The sequence below is a fragment of the Cibotium barometz genome, chromosome 24, assembly GCF_041138505.1.
Source record: "Cibotium barometz isolate CiBa-2024 chromosome 24, ASM4113850v1, whole genome shotgun sequence".
Taxonomy (NCBI): Eukaryota; Viridiplantae; Streptophyta; class Polypodiopsida; order Cyatheales; family Cibotiaceae; genus Cibotium; species Cibotium barometz.
In genome coordinates, this window is record NC_141069.1 from 40,026,502 (window position 1) to 40,053,786 (window position 27,285).

The 27,285-nt window shown below is 41.3% G+C and overlaps 1 protein-coding gene across 2 annotated transcripts in view; it reads left to right on the top strand.

Moving 5' to 3' along the window:
• The first annotated feature begins 17,085 nt into the window (after positions 1–17,085).
• LOC147625290 (protein-tyrosine sulfotransferase-like) overlaps positions 17,086–27,285 on the top strand; it is a 33,145-nt gene continuing 22,945 nt past the window's right edge. The window contains exons 1-3 of one of the 2 annotated variants that reach the window (XM_086818614.1): positions 17,086–17,367; positions 17,737–17,914; positions 18,019–18,090. In XM_086818614.1, coding sequence (XP_086674740.1) covers positions 17,322–17,367; positions 17,737–17,914; positions 18,019–18,090 — 296 coding nt within the window. In that variant the 5' untranslated portion in view covers positions 17,086–17,321. Of the gene's footprint in view, positions 17,368–17,450; positions 17,915–18,018; positions 18,091–27,285 lie in introns of those variants that run through there. The other variant, XM_086818613.1, reaches the window with a different exon arrangement.

Genomic DNA, 27,285 nt, shown 5'->3' on the forward strand with positions numbered 1-27,285 from the left:
TTAGAAGATGTTTATTAGAAATAGTGGCATTTTTTAAAAGAACTTGAATATATCTTCGGAAGAGAACTTAGTATTTTGAAAAGTTCTTTTTTTCAACGCAATTAAACACGCTTAAGTTTTATTCTAGTGCAATTAAACACGCTTAAGCAAATAAAAATAAGCACAATCGTTTTTAACATTTAATGCCTTCGATCATGTTATCATTTTATTATATAATAGATTCCATTCCTTGCACAATTATTCCATAATAGAGATAGATATAATATCACATAGAAAAAGGATGTCATATATGTTAAAAATACAAGTGAATGGGGTGTGTGTGGGAACAAGCCCTTGGTTAGAGGCTGTAAAAGAGAAGATGTAATTGTGAAAGAACCTGTGAAAAGGTGAGAAGAATCTACTGGGAGAGAATAAAGGGTAGCATGAGAGAATTTAGGAGTGTGGAGTTATTCTGGGAGATATTCAGGGAAAAGAGAAGAGGTGGAGAGAATCAGGCAAGAGGTGGAGATATTCTGGGAGTGAATCATGGAGAAATCAATGGGATTTGATGCTTGATGTAAACTCTATAAATTGAGGCATAGCCCTAATGAGAATTTGCTAGTTTTTGAGTATCCATGCCTACATTAATTTATTTGTTAATTACCTACTAATTACATCTTAATTATTTGCTAATGATGTTGATTCTAGTGTTTGATCCACCATAGCTCATCACAATGCTCAAATTTCAACATGGTATCAGAGCCATGCCTAGAATCTATCAGAGCCATGCCTAGAATCTATCAGATTTATGAGCCCATTATCTAATTAATTAGGATTAATAGATAATTAGCAAATAATCAAAATTTTAGTTAGTTTTCACTTCACGCCTTCACCCCCAGCCAGTGGAGGACTCCATTCAGCTTGTACACTCTAAATTAGGTCTTGTGCTTCTAGCCCAACATAGTCAACATCCTTGGCTTCAAGCCCATCAAGATGGCGCAGTAAACCGCCAGCGAAGGAAGCAGAAATCAACGATTTGGCCGGCGTGTTTTTTTCTGAGTAATTTACAGATTTCTTCTTACTCAAATCAAATGTTTCTAATTCCTCCTAGCCCAAGGTGTATTCAAGCATGCTCTACAAGCTGGTGAAGACAGAATTCAGTTTCATCAAGTCTACAATGAGATCCAAGCTCTTCATCAAATCTGTAGGTGACTTTGGTAAAACAGAGATTAACTTTCAATATTTGGTCAAATCTTGTGTTTCTTGGCTTAATCCTCTACTAGACTCATTGCTATTGATGCCTTTGAAAGCATTTGAGCTCATTTGAAGTCTAAGGCACCAGATCTGGACTCCCCGCATACTTTGTTTTCTGCACACAAAACAGTGGATTAATTTACTAATCAGTGATTAATCACTATATTTTGGTGCAATTGAGGGTTTAAATTAACCATTAGGTATCTGATACAGATCCCTATAACTTCAGATTGCAATTCGGAGTTGGTTTGATACTCCAATCATCCCGTACAAATTGGTTACCCTTGATTTAATGTAATTTCTGGGAAAATTGTGCTGATAAATTTGTGAAAATCATCATTTTGCATTTAACCCTTGGTTAATGCCTATAAATCTCACTCAAAATCAAGATTATTCACAACCAGAGTTGCATTTGGGAATGTGCATTAGAATGAATGCTATACGCATTATGTATTGGGCACATTACATCATTGTAAAAATGGGAACAGACACTGTCCTTGTCCAGAATAAGGCAAGAGGTAAGACCTCCCGCATAAATTTGGGTTTGCATTGCATAATGACACAAGATAAACATCAAAAACCCAAAGAATCTGTCAGCAAAACATTGAAACATGTTGCTCACATCATGGAGCAAGAAGACCTAACGGACAAGCTCATGGCCCCAACCATGAAAGAAGAAGAATATCTCTTTCCAAGAAGAGGATCCACACCAAGAAGATCTAAAGGAAGCATTGAAGGAAGACATGGACACAAGAAGAGAAGCTGCCACAAGAAGACTGAAAGAAGAGACGGACGCGTGGAGAGAAGCTGCCACGACAAGAAGACTAAAGAAAAGAGAAGATGTGAGGCTCCAAAGAGTGAGGAGCCATGTGAAAATCTGAGAGAGAGAGAGAGAGAGAGAGAGAGAGAGAGAGAGAGAGAGAGAGAGAGAGAGAGAGAGAGAGACCCCACAACCCAATGTAACCTGCCCCAACAAAGTAAAACCACCTCTGAGCCATCGATGATGATGTAGGCCACGTGGTAGATAGATGTATGTGTGAGCACTTTAGTCAAGGTCGCGAGCACTTATAGTAGCCTTGGACACATAGAGAGAGAGTGTCTCAAGGACTATGGAGTTTAGGGACTTGAGGCACTGGTCACGGGCTGTCAAGTAAGAAAGAAACTTGATACAGGGTCTAGGTGTGCTAAGATAACTTGGGGGAGGTGTAGGCACTAGTCGCGGACTATCAAGTAAGGGGAGGCAAACTTGGTATAGGGTCTAGGTGTACTAGGAGTATTCACTTGAGGGGAGGTGTTAAAAATACAAGTGAATAGGGTGTGTGTGGGAACAAGCCCTTGGTTAGAGGCTGTAAAAGAGAATATGTAATTGTGAAAGAACCTGTGAAAAGGTGAGAAGAATCTACTGGGAGAGAATAAAGGGTAGCATGAGAGAATTTAGGAGTGTGGAGTTATTCTGGGAGATATTCAGGGAAAAGAGAAGAGGTGGAGAGAATCAGGCAAGAGGTGGAGATATTCTGGGAGAGTGAATCATGGAGAAATCAATGGGATTTGATGCTTGATGTAAACTCTATAAATTGAGGCATAGCCCTAATGAGAATTTGCTGGTTTTTGAGTATCCATGCCTACATTAATCTATTTATTAATTATCCACTAATTACATCTTAAATATTTGCTAATCACTTTATTAATGATGTTGATTCTAGTGTTTGATCCACCATAGCTCATCACAATGCTCAAATTTCAACAATATACACAATAGTACAAGCTAGGAAATGCAGTAAAGTCTACTAGAATGCTCATAAATTGACTTATATACAAAGTAAATGTAAATTTTAAAGGGCAATGCACTATGGCCTTTCACCCTAAGCCCACTAAACCTTGGCTTTAAGAGTTCTCCACATTTGTAATCTAAGGGTAGGCAAGTTGTTTTCTATGGTTTGCTTTTTAAGGGGAGGTAAGATTTCTCCTAAACGTGTCCTTATATGAAGTGTCCTTTTGCACAAAGGTCAATTTGTTATAATCAAATGCAAGGTAATATGTGATGTAGATGCATTTATGAGTAGCATGGGCTACACACATATTTAGTGCTAGTAGTCAGATGTATTGTATTGGATAGCATGAAAACACATGCTCCTTATTATAAGGATATCCATGTGAGATCTATAAGCCTCTATTCAAGGCTATATATTGATGGCTTAATTGCTTTTGGATGAGATTTCTTTGATATGAGTATTTATAAGCCTCTGCAAGCCTTTATTCAAGGCTACATTTTGACATACTTGATTGCTTTTGGATGAGATAGTTTTGATATGAGTATTTATAATCTTGCTAGGCTTACTTTAATTACTCCAATTATCTAATAATTGGTATGTGCATTTGATTACTTTAATTACTCCAATTGTATGTGCATTTGATTACTTTAACTACTCCAATTATCTAATAATGAGTATGTGCATTTGCTTTGTTGCACCATAGATTATTTAGGTATATATGGGTGGGTGCTTATAACTTAGACTCTAACTAGCACTAATCTAAGCTAAAACCAGGTCTAAGTTTTGGCTTAAAATGCTAGTTAGAGTCTAAGCTATAATAAGAACCCATTATTTTCTATTTTCTAACTTGTCTTCTCATTTGTCCCTCTTCTCCTAGCAACCCAACATTAACCTTCAATCCTCTATGATAGAGACGGAGCCTCTTGGGGACCCATCCCTCCACCCCCTCTAACATTACCCTAAGCATCAGCAAGAAAGCTTGGTCACTGCCATCTCTATTCTCACAACATGACATAGCTCAATCTGCAGGCTATGAAAGATAACTTTTTCAAAACCCTAACCTTGTCTTGGTGTAAAAGGGTCTTAAAACTGCTCTAAAATAAGAGGTTAACCTTATCTTGGTGCAAAAGAGTCTTAAAAACCATTCTAAAATAAGAGGCTACTCACATAACCACTTTAATCTAGGCTTCATTAATGCTACCACAATGCATCAATCTACATTGGCGTGGCTCCATCATCAAGAGCTTCATCACTATGGACTTCACTTGTTACATCAAATTTTGCACTAATGCTACCACAATGCATCAATCTACATTGGCATGGCTCCATCATCAAGAGCTTCATCACTATGGACTTCACTTGTTACATCAAATTTTGCACTTGGACTTTTGGGAAAATCATGATGATAAGAAGGAGAGATGCTCCTATTGTAGAGATATAAAGATCAACTGTAAAATGGGCATGCATATAAAGAACAAACGTGTTTATAAGAGACAAGGACATGCATACAATCCTCATAAAATAAGGAAATTCACAAAAAAACATAGATAGATCTCTTTGGGATGAGATATGCACACACCTAGTTTAAGGTGCCATGTTGACCTCACTTTGCTCCAATTGTAGAGATATAAAGATCAATTGTAAAATGGGCATGCATATAAAGAACAAATGGGTTTATAAGAGACGAGGACATGCATACGATCCTCATAAAATAAGGAAATTCACAAAAAACATAGATAGATCTCTTTGTGATGAGAAATGCATACACCTAGACTAAGGTGCCATGTTGACCTCACTTTGGTATTATACCACATGTAGTTAAATATTCCCAATCCAACAGATGTTTGGATGGTGGAGCCTATGACCCCTTGTAAGATTCCTCCCTCCAGCTTTTGAGGTGTACAGGTGTAAGAACCTCCCCTTTTGATCTTATAATTATTCCCCTCTCTGAAATAAAAGAAAGATCCTGTTTTACCCTGGTTTGGCTTAGAGAGAGAAAATGTCTAGAGAGAGGTAATTCAAAATTGAGATATTTTTTGATATAAAAATCCTCCTAGTGTTTAAAAATGATTTCCCCTAAAACAAAAATTCAAAAAAAAACTTTCCAATGTACAATTGGAATTAATTAAAAATAGGTAAAAAGGACCTTATCCTGAGGGTCCAGATTTTTTGAAAATTTTGGATTAAGGTTCCTATGGACCAATAAGATTAATCTAAATGTAGGGAGGAGATAAATTGAAGAATAAAAGAAAATCCCCCAAAAATGAGTAAATACTCACATAAGATGAAGAGTTGACTAAGGACAAGGTTTATTAGTTAAAAAGAAAAAGATATTGAGGAAACGATGCATTTTTGACACCTCGGTGTGGGAAATTCCCCTCATGAAGGAGGCACCTATTTCACATGTGTGGATGAGTTTTAATAAACTCACAAATAATGAGATATTTTCATCTCTACCAAACTGATCTGGAAAATTCTAGAATCAGTTTGCTTGGTTAGAGGCTCACTTTTTCCTATAAATAGAAGCCTCCCCCTTTGTAAAAGCTTAATGGTGTTTATGCACACTTACTCTGCTTCTAACCTGAGCCATTTAACATTGAATTTCTTGATAATTCAATTGTTTTTTGGGCCTAATCCTCTCCAAGTGAATTTGGTGGCCACTCTTGCTGCAAACAAGAGTAGAACCCTCAATCCCTCAAGCCAAAGGAAAGATTACAAGCTCCATGTAAGCTTAATTCTTACTTATTGTGAATTTTAAATCTATGATTTTCGTAAATTTTATGATTTGAAAATGTTTGAATTAAAATCTGATGCTATGCCTTGATGGAAAGGCCACCCCCTTCTCTTCTTTACAATTCAGCCCTTCTTAATCCTAGAAGTTTAATTAAATAATTGATTTAAACTCTTTTCATTGTTTACTCTCTTAATTTTTAGAAAATGGAGTAGATTAGAGATATAAGAATTCAAATTGGATTAATTCGTCATAAATTGAATGTTAAAATTGAGAAATGGTCAGCCATACAAAGGAGGTTATGCCAAAATTTTCTTAAATTTTGTGGAACTAAAGTTTATCATTAGGTTTGTCTAAAAGAGTAATTCCTTCCGTTTGTGCATTCTAAAAGATTTATTTTATTTCAAAAGTATAATTCTCATTAAAATTGAATTTATGCATAGAAAGACGCATAAAGGAATTTATTTTTATTTCAAAAGAGTTATTCTCATTAATTTTGATTTTACGCATAGAAAGATGCATAAAGGAATTTATTTTTATTTCAAAAGAGTTATTCTCATTAATTTTGATTTTATGCATAGAAAGATGCATAAAGGAATTTATTTTTATTTCAAAAGTGTTATTCTCATTAAAATCAAATTTATGTATAGAAAGATGCATAAAGGATTTAATTTTATTTCAAAAGTGTTGTTTTCCTTAAATTTAAATTATGCATAAATAGATGCGTAAAGAATCTTTATTAAAAAAAATTTAGGATTCTCTTAAATTCTATGTTTAAATTCTATGAATAGAGGTGATGAGATGTGAGGTGAATAGATGTCATGAGATAAGATGTGAATCAGATAGATGATTGGGGATAGATGTGATGTGAATAGAAGTGATGAGAATATGAGATGAATAGATGTGATGGGATTTGATGCGAATCAGATAAATGTGAATGAATGGATGAGATGTGATGTCATGTGAATCAGAATATAAATGAATGATATGAGATGTGAGTGAATGTATCTGATGATAAAGGATGTGAATGTGTATGTGAGGAATGGATGCGAATGTGTATGCGAAGAATGGATGTGAATGAATATGTGAAAGAATGGATATGGATGTATGTGAAAGAATGGATATAGATGTGTATGTGAAAGAATGGATATGGATGTATGTGAAAGAATGGATATAGATGTGTATGTGAAAGAATGTGATGCGATGTAAAGAGATGTGATGTGACATAAGTACATGTTGATGTGAAGTGATAGATATGAATGTATGGATAGATGCGAGTAGTCGTACATGTTGATGTGAAGTGATAGATATGAATGTATGGATAGATGTGAGTAGCCATACATGTGAATGATTGGATGGATGTGGATGAATGAGATGAGATGTGTATGAATGAGATATGATATGGATAGAAGTGATGTGATATAATGGTGATAAGAATGAATGTGATGGATATGAATGAAAGTGAATGTGATGGATATAAATGAATGTGATGTGATGGGATGTGAATCGGGATAGATGTGAATGAATGAGATGTGAGGTAAAATGAATGAGATGTGATGTGAGTGAATGTGATGTGGTCTGAATGGATGAGATGTGAGTGAATGTGATGTGGTCTGAATGGATGAGATGTGAATGAATATGATGTGATGAGATGTGGATATGGGTAGATGCGAGTGGATGAGATCCGATGAGGATAAATTGAGGAAAGATGTGATGAGATAAAAATAATGTGATTGGATGAGAATAGGAATACTTATGAAATGATTGTGGAATTAATTAATGTGGTTTGATGTGGAGAAATGTGGAAAGACGAGAGTTCGTTATAGAAACTGTATTTTTGAACTGTTTTTAAATGATGTGATGCGAATCAGATAAATGTGAATGAATAAGTGAGATGTGATGTCATGTGAATCAGAATGTAAATGAATGATATGAGATGTGAGTAAATGTAAGTGATGCAAATCAGATAAATGTGAATGAATGAATGAGATGTGATGTCATGTGAATCAGAATATAAATGAATAATATGAGATGTGAGTGAATGTATGTGATGATAAAGGATGTGAACGTGTATGTGAGGAATGGATGTGAATGTGTATGCGAAGAATGGATGTGAATGAATATGTGAAAGAATGGATGTGGATGTATGTGAAAGAATGGATATAGATGTGTATGTGAAAGAATGTGATGCGATGTAAAGAGATGAGATGTGACATAAATATATGTTGATGTGAAGTGATAGATATGAATGTATGGATAGATGCGAGTAGTCGTACATGTGAACGATTGGATGGATGTGGATGAATGAGATAAGATGTGTATGAATAAGATATGATGTGGCTAGAAGTGATGTGATATAATGGTGATGAGAATGAATGTGATGGATATGAATGAAAGTGAATGTGATGTGATGGGATGTGAATCGGGATAGATGTGAATGAATGAGATGTGATGTAAAATGAATGAGATGTGATGTGAGTCAATGTGATGTGGTCTGAATGGATGAGATGTGAGTGAATGTGATGTGGTTTGAATGGATGAGATGTGAATGGATGAGATGTGAATGAATGTGATGTGATGTGAGTGAATATGATGTGGTTTAAATGGATGAGATGTGAATGGATGAGATGTGAATGAATGTGATGTGATGTGAGTGAATATGATGTGGTCTGAATGTGATGTGATGTGAGTGAATGTGATTTGATGTGAGTGAATGTGATGTGGTCTGAATGGATGAGATGTGAGTGAATGTGATGTGGTCTGAATGGATGAGATGTGAATGAATGTGATGTGGTCTGAATGGATGAGATGTGAATGAATATGATGTGATGAGATGTGGATATGGGTAGATGCGAGTGTGGATGAGATATGATGAGGATAAATTGAGGAAAGATGTGATGAGATGAAAAATAATGTGATTGGATGAGAATAGGAATACTTATGAAAATAATGTGATTGGATGAGAATAATGCGATTGGATGAGAATAGGAATACTTATGAAAATAATGTGATTGGATGAGAATAGGAATACTTATGAAATGGTTGTGGAATTAATTAATGTGGTTTGATGTGGAGCAATGTGGAAAGACGAGAGTTCGTTATAGAAACTGTATTTTTGAGCTGTTTTTAAATGACTGTTTTATGTCAAGAATGCTGGAGAAACATTTTGATCGTCTTGTGAATGTAGTCGTGGAGACCTAATCTGATAAAGTTACAACAGTTGACGGAGAGTCATTGGAGAACGTCTCGCATAGCAAGGTCGGCCGAGGTGAGCTTCCGATACGGTGGATGAGGGACCAAGGAAGCGGCCTATGAGTGAAGCGCTAGGTCACCTGTTACTGCGAAGGATCCTAGAGGGTGCTAACCATACGGTGCTCGGGCTCTGGGTCGCCGAGACGATACCCATGCGTGCGTCGTGGAAGATATTGGAACAAGGAGTAAGAGTTGTTTTCTGAATTCGGGCATGGATCTGGCTGATTGACCTTGCTGGTCCTCAACGGATGAGTCCATGGCTCTTTTATATGGATCCGTTGGTTGATCTTGTTGATATTCAATGGAGATTCCATTTTGATGTGTGAATATATTGCCGGTTATTATGAGCTAGGAACTATCGAAAAGGCCCCTGAGTGGATAGGTGGTGAGTGTTCTGGTTGCCAATGATGCCATAGGTACACGGATGAAGGAATGATTGGAAATAAGAATTCAACCGGAGATTTTGAGGATTATGATCAGTGACACAATGGTTTCATTAAAAGATGTTTTTTAAAGATAGCTGATTATGTGAAAAAGGCAATTTCATATTGGGGGTGTGTAAGTGGTGTGACTAGTTTTAAGTTTGCATGAATATCCGGCTAGGGGGCCTAGGAACTCTTTTCCCTGGTACCCGGGACAAAACCTAACTAAATTCTTAATTGCATATGATGTACATAGCGGAGGTCTCTCTCTCTCTCTCTCTCTCTCTCTCTCGTGACAATCATGGATACTAATATGTCTTTTGGTTTTGTATACAATCATGGATAAGTATCAAAAGCCTTCAACCCCCAATTTCGTGACTGACTGCATTCACGGCATTTCGTCCACCACAATATGTTCACTGCTCAACATAATGCGAAGGGCAGTTCAACACCACCCAATCCACCAACTCTATGCCTGAAACCGATAATGGGGGGCCAACGATGCAAGCCTACGACCAATTGCATCGACTAGTATCAGCCATTCTCACAACTTTTGACGCAAGGGTGCTCGAACAACAATCTCGGTAATCTCTATGAAAGCCCTGTCGAGCACATTAATTTGAATTCTGCATCGCCTCAACTTGGTTTCATTAATGGCGCAACTCATTCTCAGCATCATTATTACAACTTTCCCCCTGCCTCCTTGGACGAGTCAACAAACTCCACTTCTGTGTCCTCATCCATGCCTATTGTACCTCACATTAGCAATATAGTGACCTCTCCTACAAAATCTGGAGTGCGTAAGAAAGCCCTTTCACTTAGACAGAGAATCGAGTTTTATGTCTTCTTGACCTTTATGAGGCCAAGTGGCTGTCTCTTAACAAAGGCAACTTCAAGAAAAAGCATTGGGCACGCATCGTGGAGACATTTGAATGCAAAGTGTGGTAGCACCTTCTCTCAATCTCAATGCAAGAACAAGTGGGATAGCCTTCGGTGTTGAGATATCGAGCTCATCTAGTGAGGTGGTGGACACTGATGACCCGCCTGGGGGATAGGCCCCATACTTACACCATTGGCATGGTTGGTGAGATCATGTGTGATATGTGGCCAGCGGGATGACAGGCTGTGTGACAATTATTCTAGAGACTGGCATAGTTATAGCGCCAACTCATGGTGTGTACTCTTATCTTTGTATATAGTGTGTTGAGTGTTGTGTAAAGAAGAATGTGTAAAGAAGAAGAAAAATTTCAACCTCTCACCTTGTGTGTTCTCTTTTAGGGTTTTGTGAGTGTGTGCGTGCTTGCAAGAGCTCAAGCTCTCTTCTCCCCTGCATCTTTTCATGGTATCAGAGCCTGGTTCATGCTAAGGGCTGAGTTGCAAGCAAGAGAAGCATAGGAAGTGGTACGAGGGTAAGAGCTTCAACTACTCTTCCCTATTTGTGTTGGCAACTACACCCTTGTGTCGGGAGCTCTACGAGAGGCACCGGCAAACGATAGAATTTTTTTGGGCCGAAAACGTGTTTCAAGTGCGTTAGGACCTCCGTTTTTCGAAAAGCAGGCAATTTCAAGCACTACGGGTAAGTCATCGATTCTATGCAGAACTCTGTTTTAAGAACTGCAGGAAGACAGATTGGTTGTGCAGACATTGTGTGTGCTGCAAGGAGGTAAAACATTTGCCATTGGGTGTATGTATGCACATTGAGGTCACTGGTTGTGACATTTGAGTGTAGTACAGTACCGCTGCAGAAAATACAGCAGTTTGTGCAGGACAAACCAGAGTGTTGTTTCTGGTAAATTTGTGTGTTTGGCAAGATGTCAAATGATGGCATAAACCAGATTGTTAGTGAGAAGCTTGATAAGAACAACTTCCATGCTTGGAGGTTCAGGTTGACAAATTTCTTGATGGGAAAGGGTTACTGGGACTATATAGAAGGTGAGCATGAAGAGGCACCGGAGATACCGGAGATACCGGAGATCAATCCGACTGCTACAGATGTGAAAGAGTTCAAGGATTGGAACCAAGGAGCCAAAAAAGTTATGTATTGGCTCTCTATCAGTATACAGGACACCATGATTGGGCACATACAGGATGCCAAGTCCCCCAAGGAGGTGTGGGACACCTTGGTAAAACTCTATGAAATGAATACCAAGGCACGGAAGATACAGTTGAATGAACTTCATAGTGTGGAGAAAAAGAGTAAGTCTGTGAATGACTATGCATTGAAGATCAAGGGTATTGTGGAATCTCTTGCATCTATTGGCGTTTCAGTAGATGATGATGATAAGGTGGAAGTCTGTCTACGTGGTCTCGGGCCACAATACAAGGCGTTCAAGACATCTATTCAGACTTGAGAAAACATTCCTAATTTCACAGATTTGGTGTCTATGTTGATTATAGAAGAGAAGAGCTTGGGTGAAGACCAACAGTCTTCACAAAACAAAAACAGTTCAGAGCAAGAGGCCTTCTACACAAGTTCAGGAAGAGGATGAGGTAGAGGAGGCCGTGGACGCGACCAAGGAGGTGGCCGAACAGGTAATCAGAATTATGGCCATCAGCAGCAACAACAATAGTCCTCCCATAATTCACAACAACAACACGTAGGTGGAAGAGGCCAATTCAGAGGCAGGGGGAGTCAAAGAGGTCATGGAAATTTGCAAAGACAGTATAATGATACACGTGGATGCTTTTATTGTGGTAAGCCTTGTGCAGGCAAATTGTTATAAGAAGCAGGCTGACACGCAAAATGGAAAATTGCAGCAAAACAACTATGCATCCTCGAGCAGAAACAATGAGGATAATGAAAGGTTGTTTGTTATGCAGTATGTCGTGAATGCCATGTCTGAAAATGTTGAAGCAGCACATAAAGATGATGTATGGTACGTTGATTCAGGTACTTCGAACCATATGACAAGTCATGGGGAGTGGTTCAAGGAGATGAAAAAGCTTGAAAGACCAGGTTTTGTGGAAACAGGGAATGACACTGCTCATCCAATTGCCCATGTTGGAGATATGCCATTGTCTATACTGGATGGCAAAGTGAAGTACCTTGCAGATGTACTTCATGTTCCGAACATAACAAAGAATATGGTTTCAGTTGGTCAGATGATTGAGCAGGGTTTGCAGGTTGGGTTTTATCCTGATGGTTGTTATGAAGACTTTAAAGACAAGTGTAGGTTGGTTGCAAAAGGCAACAGAGTGGGCAGAATGTTTACATTGAATGTAAACATGCCTAAAGTGAGTGCTGCGATATTTGCAAATGGTTAAGGAATTGTTGCAGACACAGACATTTGGCATAAAAGAATTGGACATGTGAATGTGCAGAGAATGAAGTCTATGCAGACTAAAAGGAATTGTGACAGGGTTGCCAAAGTTTAAAGTTGAAGTATGCAGAAAATATGTGAAGCATGCCAATTTGGAAAGCAATCAAAGCATGTATTGCCCACGAGATAGAAATGTGAGCAGAAATGCACTAGATGTTGTGCATTCAGATGTATAGGGTCCTACGAAGACCATGTCTATGGGGGAGGCTGCAGGTATTATGTGACATTTATTGATGACCACCACACAAGGAAAGTGTGGGTATACTTCATGAAGGAGAAGGGTGAGGTGTTCACTCAGTTTCAAATTTTTAGAGTTATGGTTGAAAAGCAAACAGAGAAATATGTAAAGTGCCTAAGGTCAGATGGAGGGGGAGAGTACTTCTCCAATGAGTTCTCTGAACTTTTGAAGAAGAATGGTATTCGGAGACAGTTTACATGTAGATACACTCCGCAGCAAAATGGACTTGCTGAGCGGAAAAACAGGCACATTGCTAAGATTGCGCGAGCACTGATGGGAGAGAAGAATATGCCGCATAGCTATTGGACTGAGGCTGTTTCTACAGCAGTTTACATCATGAACAGGACTCCAACTGCATCCATACATGATGTAACTCTAGAGGAGAGGTTTACTGGCAGAAAACCTGATTTGTTTGGATGCATTGCATATGTGCATGTGCTAGATGAGCTGAGAACTAAGCTGGATCCAAAAGTTGAAAAATGTGTGTTTATTGGATATTCCCTTGAGCAAAAGGGATACAGGTGCTGCTACACGTGAGTTGAGGGTAAGCAGGGATGTTGTTTTTGATGAGATGAGCAGCTGGTATGCTGCTGAAAAAAGAAGCTGTTGGGACTGATGTGAGTGGAAATGTGGTTGCACAGAATGCATGTCAGCAATCACAGTCTTTGAGTGGACCAGGAGAGTCCTCATCTAGTGGTTCAGTTGATAGACCATGGAGTGGCAGGCTGCATCATAATACCAGTCCTGCAAATGTGATTAGTACATCACATAAAGGCAAAGAGAAAGTGATTGAGCCCCTTAGTATGCCTGACATTTCTGCAGGGCATTCTCATGTTGATGGAGAGTTTAGTGGCTCATAGATGAGCCTTGATGAGGATCTTGGGATACCAGCTATGAGAACACCTGTGTAAAGAAGGCTATGGAAGCCACCATGAATGCACAGCTGCAAAGATCTGGGAGAGTGAAGAATCCTGTGCAGAGGTTTACCTATGATGGTTATGCGGCACATCACTATGCATACATGGCAAAAGTTGTACAGGTTGTAGAGCCCACATGCATTGATGAGGCTGTTGGAAATGTGTGTTGGGAGAAAGCTATGGATGAGGAGATGGATGCACTATATGGAAATGAGACTTGGGATTTAGTGCAATTGCCTGAAGGCAAGAAAGCCATTGGATGCAAGTGGGTGTACAAAGTAAAACATAACAGTGATGGAAGCATAAGCAGGTACAAGGCTAGATTGGTAGCCAAAGGATATGCGCAGACATATGGCATTGATTATGAGGAAACTTTCAGCCCAGTTGCCAAGATGGCAACAGTGAGAGTTGTGATAGCAGTGGCTGCGTCAAAGCAATGAATGGTCTTTAAATCAGATGGATGTAAAGAATGCATTCTTGCATGGGGATTTGCCGGAAGAGGTGTATATGTTGTGATAGTAGTGACAGCGTCAAAAAAAGCAATGAATGGTCTTTAAATCAGATGGATGTAAAGAATGCATTCTTGCATGGGGATTTGCCAGAAGAGATGTATATGTTGTAGCCACTTGGTTATGAGGATGTGAGTCACCCCGAGCATGTTTGCAAGTTGAAGAAAGCCTTGTATGGATTAAAACAAGCACCAAGAGCATGGTCTGACAAGATTTCTGAATATCTTGTCACTATTGGCTTTCATGTAGCCAATGCAGATTTCTCGCTGTATGTGAGACACAGTGATAGAGGGGTTGTGCTTGTTGTCATCTATGTAGATGACCTGATCATTACGGGGGACCATGATGCAGAGATCTTTGATGTAAAGATCTTGCTTAGACAAAAGTTTGAGATGAAGGATTTGGGGGAGCTCAGATATTTCTTGGGCATTGAGGTGATTAGGTCACCACATGGTATTGGATTACTGCAGAGACAGTATGGCTTGGACATATTGTCCAAGTATGGTATGACAGGCTGTAAGCCTATCTCAGTGCCATTGGATCAAAATGGCAAGTTGAGTGCAGATTCAGGAGAGATTTTGGAGGATCCTACTATGTATAGGCGCATAGTAGGAAGCTTGATCTACATGACGATCACCAGGCCAGATTTGAGCTATGCTGTAGGGTTGGTGAGTCAGTTTATGCAAGTTCCTCGGAAGCCGCATTTGGATGCATTGAGACGCATACTGAGATATGTGAGGTCTACTTTGCATTGTGGACTATTTTATAAAACTGGGACAAAGATATGTGTACATGGGTACACAGATGCTGATTGGGCTAGTAGTATCTCAGATAGAAGATCTACTAGTGGCTTCATGTTTTCTTTGGGGAGTGCTGCTGTGACTTGGAGCAGCAAGAAGCAGCCTACGGTTGCTCTATCCAATACAGAGGCTGAGTACAGAGGTGCTGCTATGGCAGCATGTGAGGTAGCTTGGTTGAGAAAGCTACTTGTAGATTTGGGTCTATCAGTGGATAGACAAGTTGTCATTTTTTGTGACAACATTAGCAGTATACAGTTGGCCAGGAACCCAGTTTTTCATGCTCGCACGAAGCATATAGAGGTCCACTACCATTTTTTCAGAGAGAAGGTTTTGGCAGGAGACGTTGACCTTGTTTATGTCAGCACACAGGATCAGGTCGCTGACATCTTCACCAAAGCATTGGGTATAGAGAAGCTCCGCAGATTCAGGGCTTCGCTTGGTGTACATGAGATGGAGTTGAGCTCGAGGGAGAGTGGTGAGATATCGAGCTCATCTAGTGAGACGATGGACACTGATGACCCGCCTCCACACTTACACCACTGGCATAGTTGGTGAGATCATGTGTGATATGCAGCCAGTGGGATGACAGGCTGTGTGACAGTCATTCTAGAGACTGGCATAGTTATAGCGCCAGCTCATTTAGTTGGGTTCACACTATAGAGAACCCTAGTATGTATTTGGTTGAGTACCTTTTCATATGGTATGTACTCTTATCTTTGTATATGGTGTGTTGAGTGTTGTGTGAAGAAGAAGAAGATTTTCAGCCTCTCACCTTGTGTGTTCTCTTTTAGGGTTTTGTGAGTGTGTGTGCGCTTGCAAGAGCTCAAGCTCTCTTCTCGCCTGCATCTTTTCATTCGGAAGACTTACAAGGCCGAGAAGGCCAAGGAGAGCATAACTGGAGCTGCACCTTCCAACTGGGAGTTCTTTGATCAGTGTGCCACTATCTTGGCTACTACAACACCAAAGGTGAGAGGGCTTGTTGGTGGCTTTACAGGTGATGACGTTGTTGGTGTGGCGGAGGTGCCTATAGAGGATGATGAAGACAACCAAGAACAAGATGTAGAGGACCAAGAAAAAAGCCCAAGCCCCCAAGCTCAAAGAACACAAACTCAAAGCTAAGACAAGACTGGACGATCTCCCACGAATGGCCCTAGTCCTAACATTGGTGTAGATGGAGAGCAAGTACGAGGCCAATGGAACAAGAAGAAGAGAAGGCTTTCGGCTAGCTCATCTCTTGCTGTGAAACTCAAGGAAGGCATGGTTCGCTTTACAGATGCTATGAAGGAGATTGAGCTTCAACGAATTGTTGCTGAAATAGCGCGCGGGCTGAAAAGGCTATGGAAACGCAATTGCAAATCACCCGGCTTTTGGTTGGGAATGGAGGTATGAAGCTAAGTGCCTTCTCTGGATCATGGGCTCCCTAACAAACGATTGAGTGTGTGCGATGGCATGAAAGGCATTACCTCGCGAAGCAAAAGTTGGAAAGCTTGGAAAGGGAGCCGATAATGTCTGCGAAAGAGCTCGTCCTGATTATCAAGCTCTCGAAGCCACACGTTTTGTTGAACACCATGCCAAAACACATGTTGTCTTGGGAACACCCATCATTCGCACCGTGTGAAAGCCATTCAAAGGCATGAGAAGGGGGACGGGCAACATGATTGACAAAAGGAGAACAAAAAAATAGAAGACGCTCCGCGACTTTCGAGGGCAAGAACATGTGTGGCGTCCATCAATGTAGATAGCCATAGTATTGCAAGGGAGCCTCTCATTATGATGTGTTTACCTGCTCGGTCAAGATTATGATGTGTTTCCCTGCTCAGTCAAGTGGGCCATTTTTGTCAAGCGGGTCGACTTAGCCATTTTTCTCGCCCCTGGCTTTGGAAATGTCCCCACGTCCGCTCTCCTCAACATGATTACTTTTCGTCCCATGGCTTCTACTATCACCACTGTTGCTGCTGCAGCGTCCTCTCCTGACCCCTTCCAACTGCTCCCCCCAAACCCTAATTCTTCTCATCGTCTACATTCTGCTCCTGCAAACACTAACCCTGCTCTTTCCATTCTTTTGAACAGATCTGAGCCTTCCCCAGAAATCGACGCCGAGCGTCACACAACGGGAGAACACAGACAATGGCAGCTCTTCCAGTCTTTCTTCTCTTCTTTCTCCTTGCTACTGGTACCTTTCTGGCTCTGTTCCCCTATAATAATGTTCGGGCATGATGTGGTCGGCAAAGCTTGCGAACCTCTATCCGGTTTGGGTATTTGTGGGCTTGGTTGGTGTGTAGATGGTTTTTGTCCCCCTATTAGGAATAGTGTTTGGCTGTTCCGCCCCTTGGAAATGAAAATCCTCGTGCCGTCTGGATAATCGATCAGTCGAGGCTGCAGGGAGCGCGCCTTACCCTTATGCAGAAGAAAGTGCCGGTAGCCAATGGGAGACCTCGGGAAGCCACCAGCCTCCTGCGAAAGAACCCATTTGCCAATTTGTGTTGGGCCTGTATTCTCGTCGAATCACTGTTTTTTGCTCTCTCTGTTCTTTGCGTTCCAGGATGTGGTGCAGTAAGCTATGATCGAGAATACAACCGATGCAAGATGGCCCTGGAAGCTTGGTCTGAGCAAGCGCTCCAAGAATTGGCAGAACTTCCGAAGAATCACAACCTAGAACTCAAAGAGCTCCTCTATTTTCTACATGTGCCCCGGACAGGCGGCCGGACATACCATCAATGGTACCTCTTTTGCACCAAAAGCAGTTTTTTGCATGATTTTCATCACAGTTTTATGAAAATGATTAAATCAAACTCTGGTCTTATTACTGTCTTTTGCTTTACAGCTTGCTGCGTCATTTATACCCCCCTGAACAGCACTGTGACCGCTCGTATGACAAGCTCCGCTTCAATTCAAGGTGAGTCCATTTCAATCACATTGTATTTTTTCATTTCTCTGCAGCCAGTGCTTTCTTTAAATGTACTCAGATGCCAACTCCAGAATGGATCTATATGCTCTTTGTCAAGGGGTTTTGTAGCAATGTTTGTGTGTTCTAACTCATTATATCCTTGCAAGGAGCCATGGAACATTTGAACCATACATTATATTGAGGCAAATAAAATTGGGCTGATTGAAAAAAATCATTTGGAAAAGCTTGCAGATGGTTATTGTGGTTTAGCATTATGCGTCAACGAAAAGGGGACCTTGAAAAAAGACAGCATAGTCTTCACCATACATGCTCGTGATTCAAAACCAACCTCTGCAGTACCTTGGCCAAGTACTCCTCGATTAGTAGCAATAGGATTACAAATGTGGAAGAACGTTATGAATACTCCCAAGATATCCTTAGATTTTTACAGGGTGGTGCAAACAGAAGACAAGACCCCAATAAGGCTTGTTACTAGAATTCAATTATGTGAATGGTTTCAAGGCACAAGTTTATGAGTTCATTGTATCTCACTATGTCTAGAAGGGCCAGATGACTCCTGCAACAGAATTTAAGGAACTTTGAAGGCAAGAAAACAAGACAAGCAGCTTTTATCCAAGGAGGAGATGGAACATTGTTATGAGGACAAAAGGTCATAACAAGCTGGCTTTATTATTGAGGTTAGGCCGGATGTGCTTTGGGCTGGTGCCTAGTGTGTAAACAACCTTTTATAATAACAGGGATGCTTTTTTATAGAAAGAGAATATGACTTTTTGTATTAACCAATAGCCAGGATTGTAGAACACTTATGCCTATGTGCTAGAGTTTTCCAGAGATAGAAAGAAGAGTGCGGCGGAATCACACATACAACATACACATCTATATTATGTACAAGAAAGAAGTAGTACAACTGAAATTTGAGCACAAGCTGTGGTTGAGAAGGAAGATGTCAAATCACAGCCTTGTGACCTGCTGAACACTCTTGGCTAGCACTTCGCCTGCTTTGGGAAGTCGTACAGTGAGGAAAGCAGATGAATATGGCGATTTGGCTACTAGTTGGCTAGTAGTATTACTATCAGCCACCTTAACCTGGATGCCATGTCATCATTGCCACGTGTCACTTGTACTTTTCGACTCTGCCTGCTGGTTCTATTTGATGTCTGGCTATGCCCTGCATACTTGTAGGTGTGTCACATTCTCCCCTACTTGCATTACAACTGTCCTTAAGGCTTAGCTGCATGGCCTCTTGATAAGCTCTCAAAAACGGGCGAGACTCTGTTAGTAGTCATCTCTTGTCTTTACAGCTAGGGCCACTGTTGTGGGTGTGCTCGCCCAGAGCCTTTTCTCATTTCCCCCCATTTTTCCATGTTTTTTTCCCTATTTTTATTGGTCGAGGGGGGCTAGCTGTATTGGCTGACTGAGCTCTTGTACTACCCGACTTTTCATGTGCTGGCCGACTGGATTTTACGAGTCGTGGACATGTGTGGCAGCCTATTGGCTGATTTAGAGCTGGCCGACATGTGCCATAGGGTGGTATAAATTTAAATACCACCCTTGCCCCCACCTCCTATCTTGTATCGTTTTCATGTGTATATAGCAAAGTTCTCACACATCTCTCCTATGCATCTGCGTTCGCTCTTTTGCACTCAGTTCTGTGTTCAGATTCAGGCTGGTGGTTCACTCCTGAGTGTGCTCTTCTTCAGTGTAGAGTCTTGCTGCATGTGCTCTGAGTTTTTTGTCTCATATCCATTGCGTATTCCGACATGGTATTAGAGCCCCAGGTGGCTTGAAGCTTGGAGACAGTGGGAGCTTGAGGGTTTGCTGATTTATGGTGTTGATTGGAGATTGCTTGGGCTGTTCGAGACTTGGAGATCGGGTAGAAGGCGGCCATCACTGTTGGACAGCCACCTTGCATATTATTTGCAGCCTCTTCTTCATTTTTTTTCCCACCCACCCTCCCTTCACAAGACCTTGTGAACCCTTGAGATACCAGACTTGCTTGAGATGGCTGAGAAGCACGTGAAGATCCCTACTCGTCCCACATTCCCGGTGGATCAGTTGGACGGGACTAACTACGGCACATGGAAGGTAATGATGGAGTCTGTCTTGGAGTCTTATGACCTGTCTGATTTCATTGTGATTGGTGTTTCACGGCCAAAGTTGGAGGACGGGGAGCTTTTATCCTCTACTCGGAAAGAACGGGAGGCTCAGGCATAGTTGTGGGATCGCGTCAATGTCCGTGTGCGTTCTTTCATCTTCCTTAATTGCACACCAGAGGTGATTAATCATATCAAACATATGACGCTGGCCAGAGGGATTTGGGAGCATTTGGCTTCTCTGTATAAGAGGGTATCACCCATGAAGCGGATTTTCTTGGAAGTGTAGATGTGGGTGATGAATCTTGCAAAGTCTTCGATGATGCGGGAGCACATCAACAAGTTGTAGGCTCTTCAGCAGGAGTTTCTTCAGGCTGGGAAGGAGATATCTTCAAAGGACAGGGTCATTACTTTGTTGTCTCATTTGACTTCTCAATATTCAGCTTTTTACTCCTCTTTGATCACTAGTGGCAGGCTTATCACCATCACATGGGAGGAGCTTGTGCCTATGGTCTTGGACCAGGAAGAGCATTTTACGAACCCTCCACAGGATGGAGGTTCTGAGGCCTTGATTGGCTAGCGGTCGAAAGGTTGCAGTAAGGGCAAAGGGAAGTCTTCATAGGAGAAGTCTTTTGAGTAGGAGCCCGACTTGGATCGTGATGCCTTGAAGGTAGAGAGGACCTGTAACAATTGTGGTGACAAAGGCCACTATTGGAGGAATGTCCTAAGCGGAGCACCGAGAAGGGTGCAGATTCTTCAGCAGTAACCGTGAAAGACTCCAGCTTTTGTGCACTTGGAGATTATGGACACAGATGCTTCATCTTCTTCGAGCAGGGAGGTGGTTAGACTCACCACTAGGGACCCTCGGGACTGGATTCTTGACAGTGGTGCTTCCAGGCACATGACTCCTTCTCGAGAGTTATTACAGGATCTTAGAAGGCATGTAGGTCACATCCTGATTGGTGACAAGTCCACTATTCTTATTCACAGTGAGGGCAGGTTAGAGATCATTCCCAGATGGCAGAGGGGGGAAGCATTCCTCCCAGGTTCTTTATGTCTTAGCCCTTGGTTTTCATCTGTTGTCAGTGCATGAGGTTTGCAAGATTGGAGTATAGGTGGAGTTTATTCAGCATTTTGTTGCTCTACGAGACAAAGTAACAGGCCAAATTGTATGGGAAGGCGGAGTGGAGAATGGGATCTACAGACTCGCAACACTCTCTCTTACAGGTTCTCAGTTGGGTGATTTGTGGCAGTTTCGTCATGATCACTTGAATGTGGATATGCTGCGGCGGCAGGCTTTTTGGGACCAGATGGTGGATGACTTGCTAGATGTTGGCAGCAGTAGGCTGGAACGTTCCAGTTCTTGCGTTTGTCAGTTAGAGGAACCTTTACAGGTGAACTATGCTTTGATGTCCCGTATCGTTCGGGACAAAGAGCTATTGCAGTTGAGAAAGCTCTTTCCCAAGGGACTTGTAGGACAGCCATGCAAGTGGCAGATGGTGACTTGCGGAAGGAGGTGTCTGTTGAGGAGCCTCCAGGCTTTGAGGTTCCGGGTTCAAAGGGGGTGGTTTACAGGTTTCGGAAGACCTTGTATGGTCTTCAGCAGGCTTCCAAGACTTGGCATACCAAAGTTACAATTGATGATGCTTGTGAGTAGGTTGATGCCTCCTTGTATCGGAAGCGGTTTGGTTCATTGATTTGGTTGCTGAACACCAGATTGAACTTGAGCTTCCTGGTGGGATTGTTGAGCTTATTCATGTAGATGTCTTTGAAGACTCATTGGGACGCAGGATTGCGGATCTTGCAGTATCTGCAGGGTACGAAGGATCTTGGACTCTTCTGTGTGTCACATGCACTCTGCACTGTAGTGCATGGTGACAAGCTGGCTCATCATCAGCAGTGCAACATTTGTACAATATTAGTTCCATTCAGGATGATATTTGTCGTACGCCGTGATCCCATTGTTTAAGTCAGGCACGAGCTACGTAGGTCATTCTCAGCCATAGTCAGTCAGTCAGTCTAAGTCCCTTAACGCACTTAAAGAGACGCATTCATGTATATACAGTCAGTAGAAACCTTAGGGTTTGCATCAGAAAGCATCCTGCATACTGCACATCATTCATGTATAGCATCTAGACCATTGTAGGAACCTCAGATAGCATCTAGAAATTATCCAGGATTTATCTAGGATTTTTCTGGTATTTTTTCCATCATTTTCAGCATTTATGCATCATCATTAAGCATTTAATGTTTATATAGGAGTCGGCCAGCATCTAGTGCTAACCGACAAGCAACATCACTAGTATAAATAGAGGCTTCGCATAATCATCTATCTATTCATTCATCTCATAATTCAGTCAAGGAGTATTCAAGCGCATACCATTCAGCCTTGTATCCATCTCAGATCTATTCGTTATAGAAAAAGATCCATGAATAGTGTCGCAGATGCGCTTAGTCGAATTAGAGAGGTGAATACTTTGTCGTTCATCGAGATTTCTATTGATTTATTTCAGTCATTGAGAGAGCTTTGCATGACTGATAGTTATTTTGGTCCATTTTGGCAGAAGATCGAGGACGAGAGCTCATTGATTGACCAAGACTCGATGACTGAGCAGCCTAACATTCAGGCTGTAGGAGGCCAATGGATGATTGGGAATGGTTTACTATTCCGTAATGACAAAATTTGTGTACCACAGATCCCAGACATTAGGTTTAAGATTCTTAAGGAGTGTCATGATGCCCCTTTTGTTGGACACCCTGGGGTACAGGACATTATTGTTAGTGAAACACACTTTTTATTGGCCAAAGAAGAAAGGGTATGTAGAAGATTATGTTCTCAAGTGTCAAGTTTGTCAAGCAAATAAAGCTGAACGCTTTAGACAGGCTGGGTTGTTGCATCCTTTGCAAATCCCAGGTAATAAATTGGAAAGTATTTCCATGGATTTTATTACCAGATTGCCAAGAACACATCAAGGCTACGATTCTATTTGGGCTGTGGTAGATCGCTTGACAAAAATGACTAGATTTTTACTGACTCGGAAGACCATTACAGCTACGCAATTAGCAAGGCAGTTTATCGAGCAATTATTTAGACTGTACGGGTTACCGCAAGACATAGTCAGTGATAGGGACTCGTAAGTTTACGAGTGATTTTTGGAAACTTGTTTTTGAGAAGTTGGAAACAACTTTGAATTTGAGTTCCTCATATCATCCTCAATCTGATGGCCAGATTGAAAGAGTGAATCAAATTTTGGAGGATATGCTTCGAGCATGTTGGGTTACAGGCCTAAATGACCCCCTCTATGTACTTTTGTATATCTTTGTACATGGCCTTTTTGAAGGCTTAGGATTTCTTTTTAAAAAAGGTCCTTGGCCAAGTTCACATTGAACTTGGGCCAAAGACTTTTAAAAAGGTCTCAAGACCTTACTTTTAATAAAAAGGGAACACAAGGGCAAAATGCCCTAACGTTTTTTCCCCCAAATCGTACGATCTCTCTCTCTCTCTCTTTTTCGAAGCTCTACGCCTCTCTCTCTGTGTGCTCACGCCTCTTTGCTGCAGCCCCCAGACCACACTATTGGACCTTGTGCATCACCTGCCACCTTCCTTGCTCCCTTTCAACTGGTATCAGAGCCTCTAGGGTTTCCCAAATTTCTGAGCAGGTGGCTGGACAGCAAGTAAAAAGGGTTTCTATCGCGACAAAATTGCTTTCCATCGCGAAGCCCCTTGTTTCCCGGGTCCCTACGGGTGCCGGCATTGACAAAACAGCCCAAAACAGGCTGTTTTTAGGTCAAAAACAGGTCAAAAACAGGTTATTACAGCGAAGTGCAGGTTTTATCTTGATGTATTAAGTTGTGGGAACACTTGTACATGGTCCCTACTACCCTACATCGGCCAAATTTGTTGAAAAACAGGTCAAAAACAGGGTTTTTACAGCAAATTACAGATTTGCGCAGGTTTATGCAAATGTACATGTGATGTATTTCGATTGGGGAATGTATTAATTGATGTAATTTGCGAGCATTAAGCAAGTTTTGGATGCGAAATGCCTATTTCGAGTCAATTTGCTGCACATTTATGCTAAAAATTGGGGCTTTTGCCTACATATGCTCCCAAAGGCTGTGCTTTTGCATTATGTACGCTTTGTGAGGTAGAAAACAACAATTTTTGTTGTTTTTGGGCAAAAATCAGCTTGCTGAATTTTCTGCGCAGAAAATTCAGAATTGATTATTCTTGCCTAAACTTGCATATTTTGGCTCGATTTGCTCCTGTGACCCTTTGGAGTTGCTGTGCACATTGCGGTGAGGCTACAGTTTGGTTTTGGTGCAGTTTGCCCAAAAATTTCAGCACTTAAGCCCTCTCGTTTGTGCAACTATGGCGTCGACTTCCTCTGACGTCAAGAATCTCTTTGAGATCAAGCGGTTTGAGGGAACAGGTTTTGATCTTTGGAAGGATAGAATTCAAGGAATCCTCTTCCTTAAAGATTGTGACAGGGCACTTGAAGCAGAGAAGCCAGAAGATATGTCAGATGCAGCATGGCTTACATTGAACAAGAAAGCCATTACCTACATTAAAATGGCCGTCTCTGACGAGATCTTGGTAGACCTCAAGGGTCTTGTCAATGCGTTTGAGTTGTGGGAGAAATTGAAGGCAACGTATGAGAATACGACCCCAGTTAATCAGGTGCATTTGATGCGGAAACTTGTTGGCACAGTTAGATGAGTCCAAGAGCGCTGCAGAGCACTTGTCGTTGTTTACAGGTACTTTATCTCAGTTACAGGACTCAGGTTTGCCCCCTTTTGAAGATAAGCTCAAGGCTATCTTCTTGCTGATGACTCTACCTGATTCTTGGGAGACTTTGGTGGTCTCATTGTCAAACAATCCCAATTTGACCTTTGATGGTGTTAGGGGTTCTATATTGAACGAAGAAATCAGGAGGAAAGCAAGTGGAGAGGGTGGCAGTTCAGCCAACATGGTTAGAGGCAGGACAGAAAAGAAGACTGATTATGCACAAAGGAGTAAGAGTAAGAGTAGAGAAAGGGGAAATGCCAGCAAAGGCAAGAGTGATGTGACATGCTATCAATGTGGCAGGAAAGGTCACAAGAAACCTGACTGCAGGTACTATAAGGCAGAGTTGGAAAGGAAGAAGAGTGGTGGAGACAAAAAGAAAGAGAAGAAGGAGATCAAGACAGATGCACAGGACAGCCCAAAGAACAAGGAGAAGGCCAATGTGGCCTCTAGTGTTGTTATTGAGGAGCTGTCAGATGTAGAAGACATCTTATGTGCCACTTTGTCAGCCGATGATGCTCATGAGCTTGATGCCTCTCTCAATGTTCATACACAGGATATGCAGATCACCAAGTGTGATCTAATTGATGCTTTATTGACTGTTAATGATGCATTATCCCAGACTTGGATAGTCGATTCCGGTGCTTCATTTCATGTGACTCCTATCAAGGAGTGTTTTTCTACTTTTGTTGCAGGCAGCCATGGCCATGTATACCTGGGAAACAATCATGCATGTTCCATTGAGGGTATTGGCACTGTGCATCTTTCCACAGATGGCACAAATGAGCTTGTCTTACATGATGTTAGATATGTGCCAGGAATCAAGAAGAGTCTGCTTTCTGTTGGACAGATGGATATGCATGGTTACAGCATTTTGTTTGAGAGAGGATCATGGAAAATGACTAAAGGCTCAAGGCTGATTGTGAAAGGTACAAAGAAAGGGACACGTTACTGCTTGCATGGAAAGGCCTTGTCTGGCAAATTTATTGCTTTGGCTGAAATTAACTCACATATGGAGTTGTGGCATAAGAGGCTTGGCCATATGAGCCACAAAGGCCTTACTAAGCTTTGTAATTTGAATAAGCTTGATGCTAAAGGCACAAAGCTTGACTTTTGTAATGAATGTCAATATGGCAAGCAAGTGAAGAGTTCTTATTACTCCGGTGTCTCTCGCAAATCTAATGTGCTTGATCTTGTACATTCTGATGTTTGTAGCATGCCTGCCAAATCTATGGGGGGTGCACACTACTTTGTTTCCTTTGTCGATGATCATTCTAGAAAAATTTGGGTTCATTTGCTCAGATCTAAGGATGAAGCCTTTGCTGCGTTTAAGAAGTTTCATGCATTTGTGACCACCCAAACAGGTAGAAAGCTGAAATGCTTGCGTACGGATAATGGGGGTGAGTTCACAAGTGGTGAATTTAATAAATTTTGTGAAAATTTGGGCATTAAGAGGGAGCTTACTGTTCCATACAGCCCCTCTTCTAATGGTGTGGCTGAAAGATATAATAGGACTCTATGTGAGAGGGTGAGATGCATGCTGTCCACAGCTAATCTCCCTCATGGATTTTGGGGAGAAGCTCTAAAAACCTGCAGTGCATATATGTAATCGATCCCCTCACATGTCTTTGAAAGGTGACATCCCTGAGGAGGTTTGGTCTGGCAAACCTGCTTCATATGATCACTTACGCGTCTTTGGTTGCGAAGCGTTTGTGCATATAAGACCTGAGTTGAGGAGTAAGTTGGATACAAAGTCCATTAAAGGCCTCTTCATGGGATATGGTGAAGAAGGTGAAATGGGCTACAGGATTTGGTTACCTCAACTCAAAAAGGTTGTGCGCAGCCGGGATGTTGTTTTTAATGAGGCAAAGCTGCTTAAAAACAATTGTGCCTCTAAGGATGACCATAAAAAGGTCAAATTTCAGCATGTACAGCCACCTATTAGGCCTGATTTTGACCCTCAGGATGCACCACATATGACTGAAAATGTTGATGAACCAGTGGTGTTTGAGCCAGATGATGTTGGACAGCAAAATGAGGCTCCTGAAGGGCATGTGCAGCCACATAACAATGCTGAAAATGGGGCTGAAAATGATGTACAACAGCCCTTTGCTGATGATATTGTTGTGCCACCTGATGTAGACCCATTACCAGATAATGTGGATCATTGGGTGAGACGATCTACTCGTCCTAGGCGGAATGTGAGTAGATATGATCCCTCTTTGCATTATATTATGCTGACAGATGAGGGGGAGCCTCTTACTTATAAAGAGGCAAAGATATGTGAGCACAGTAAGAAGTGGG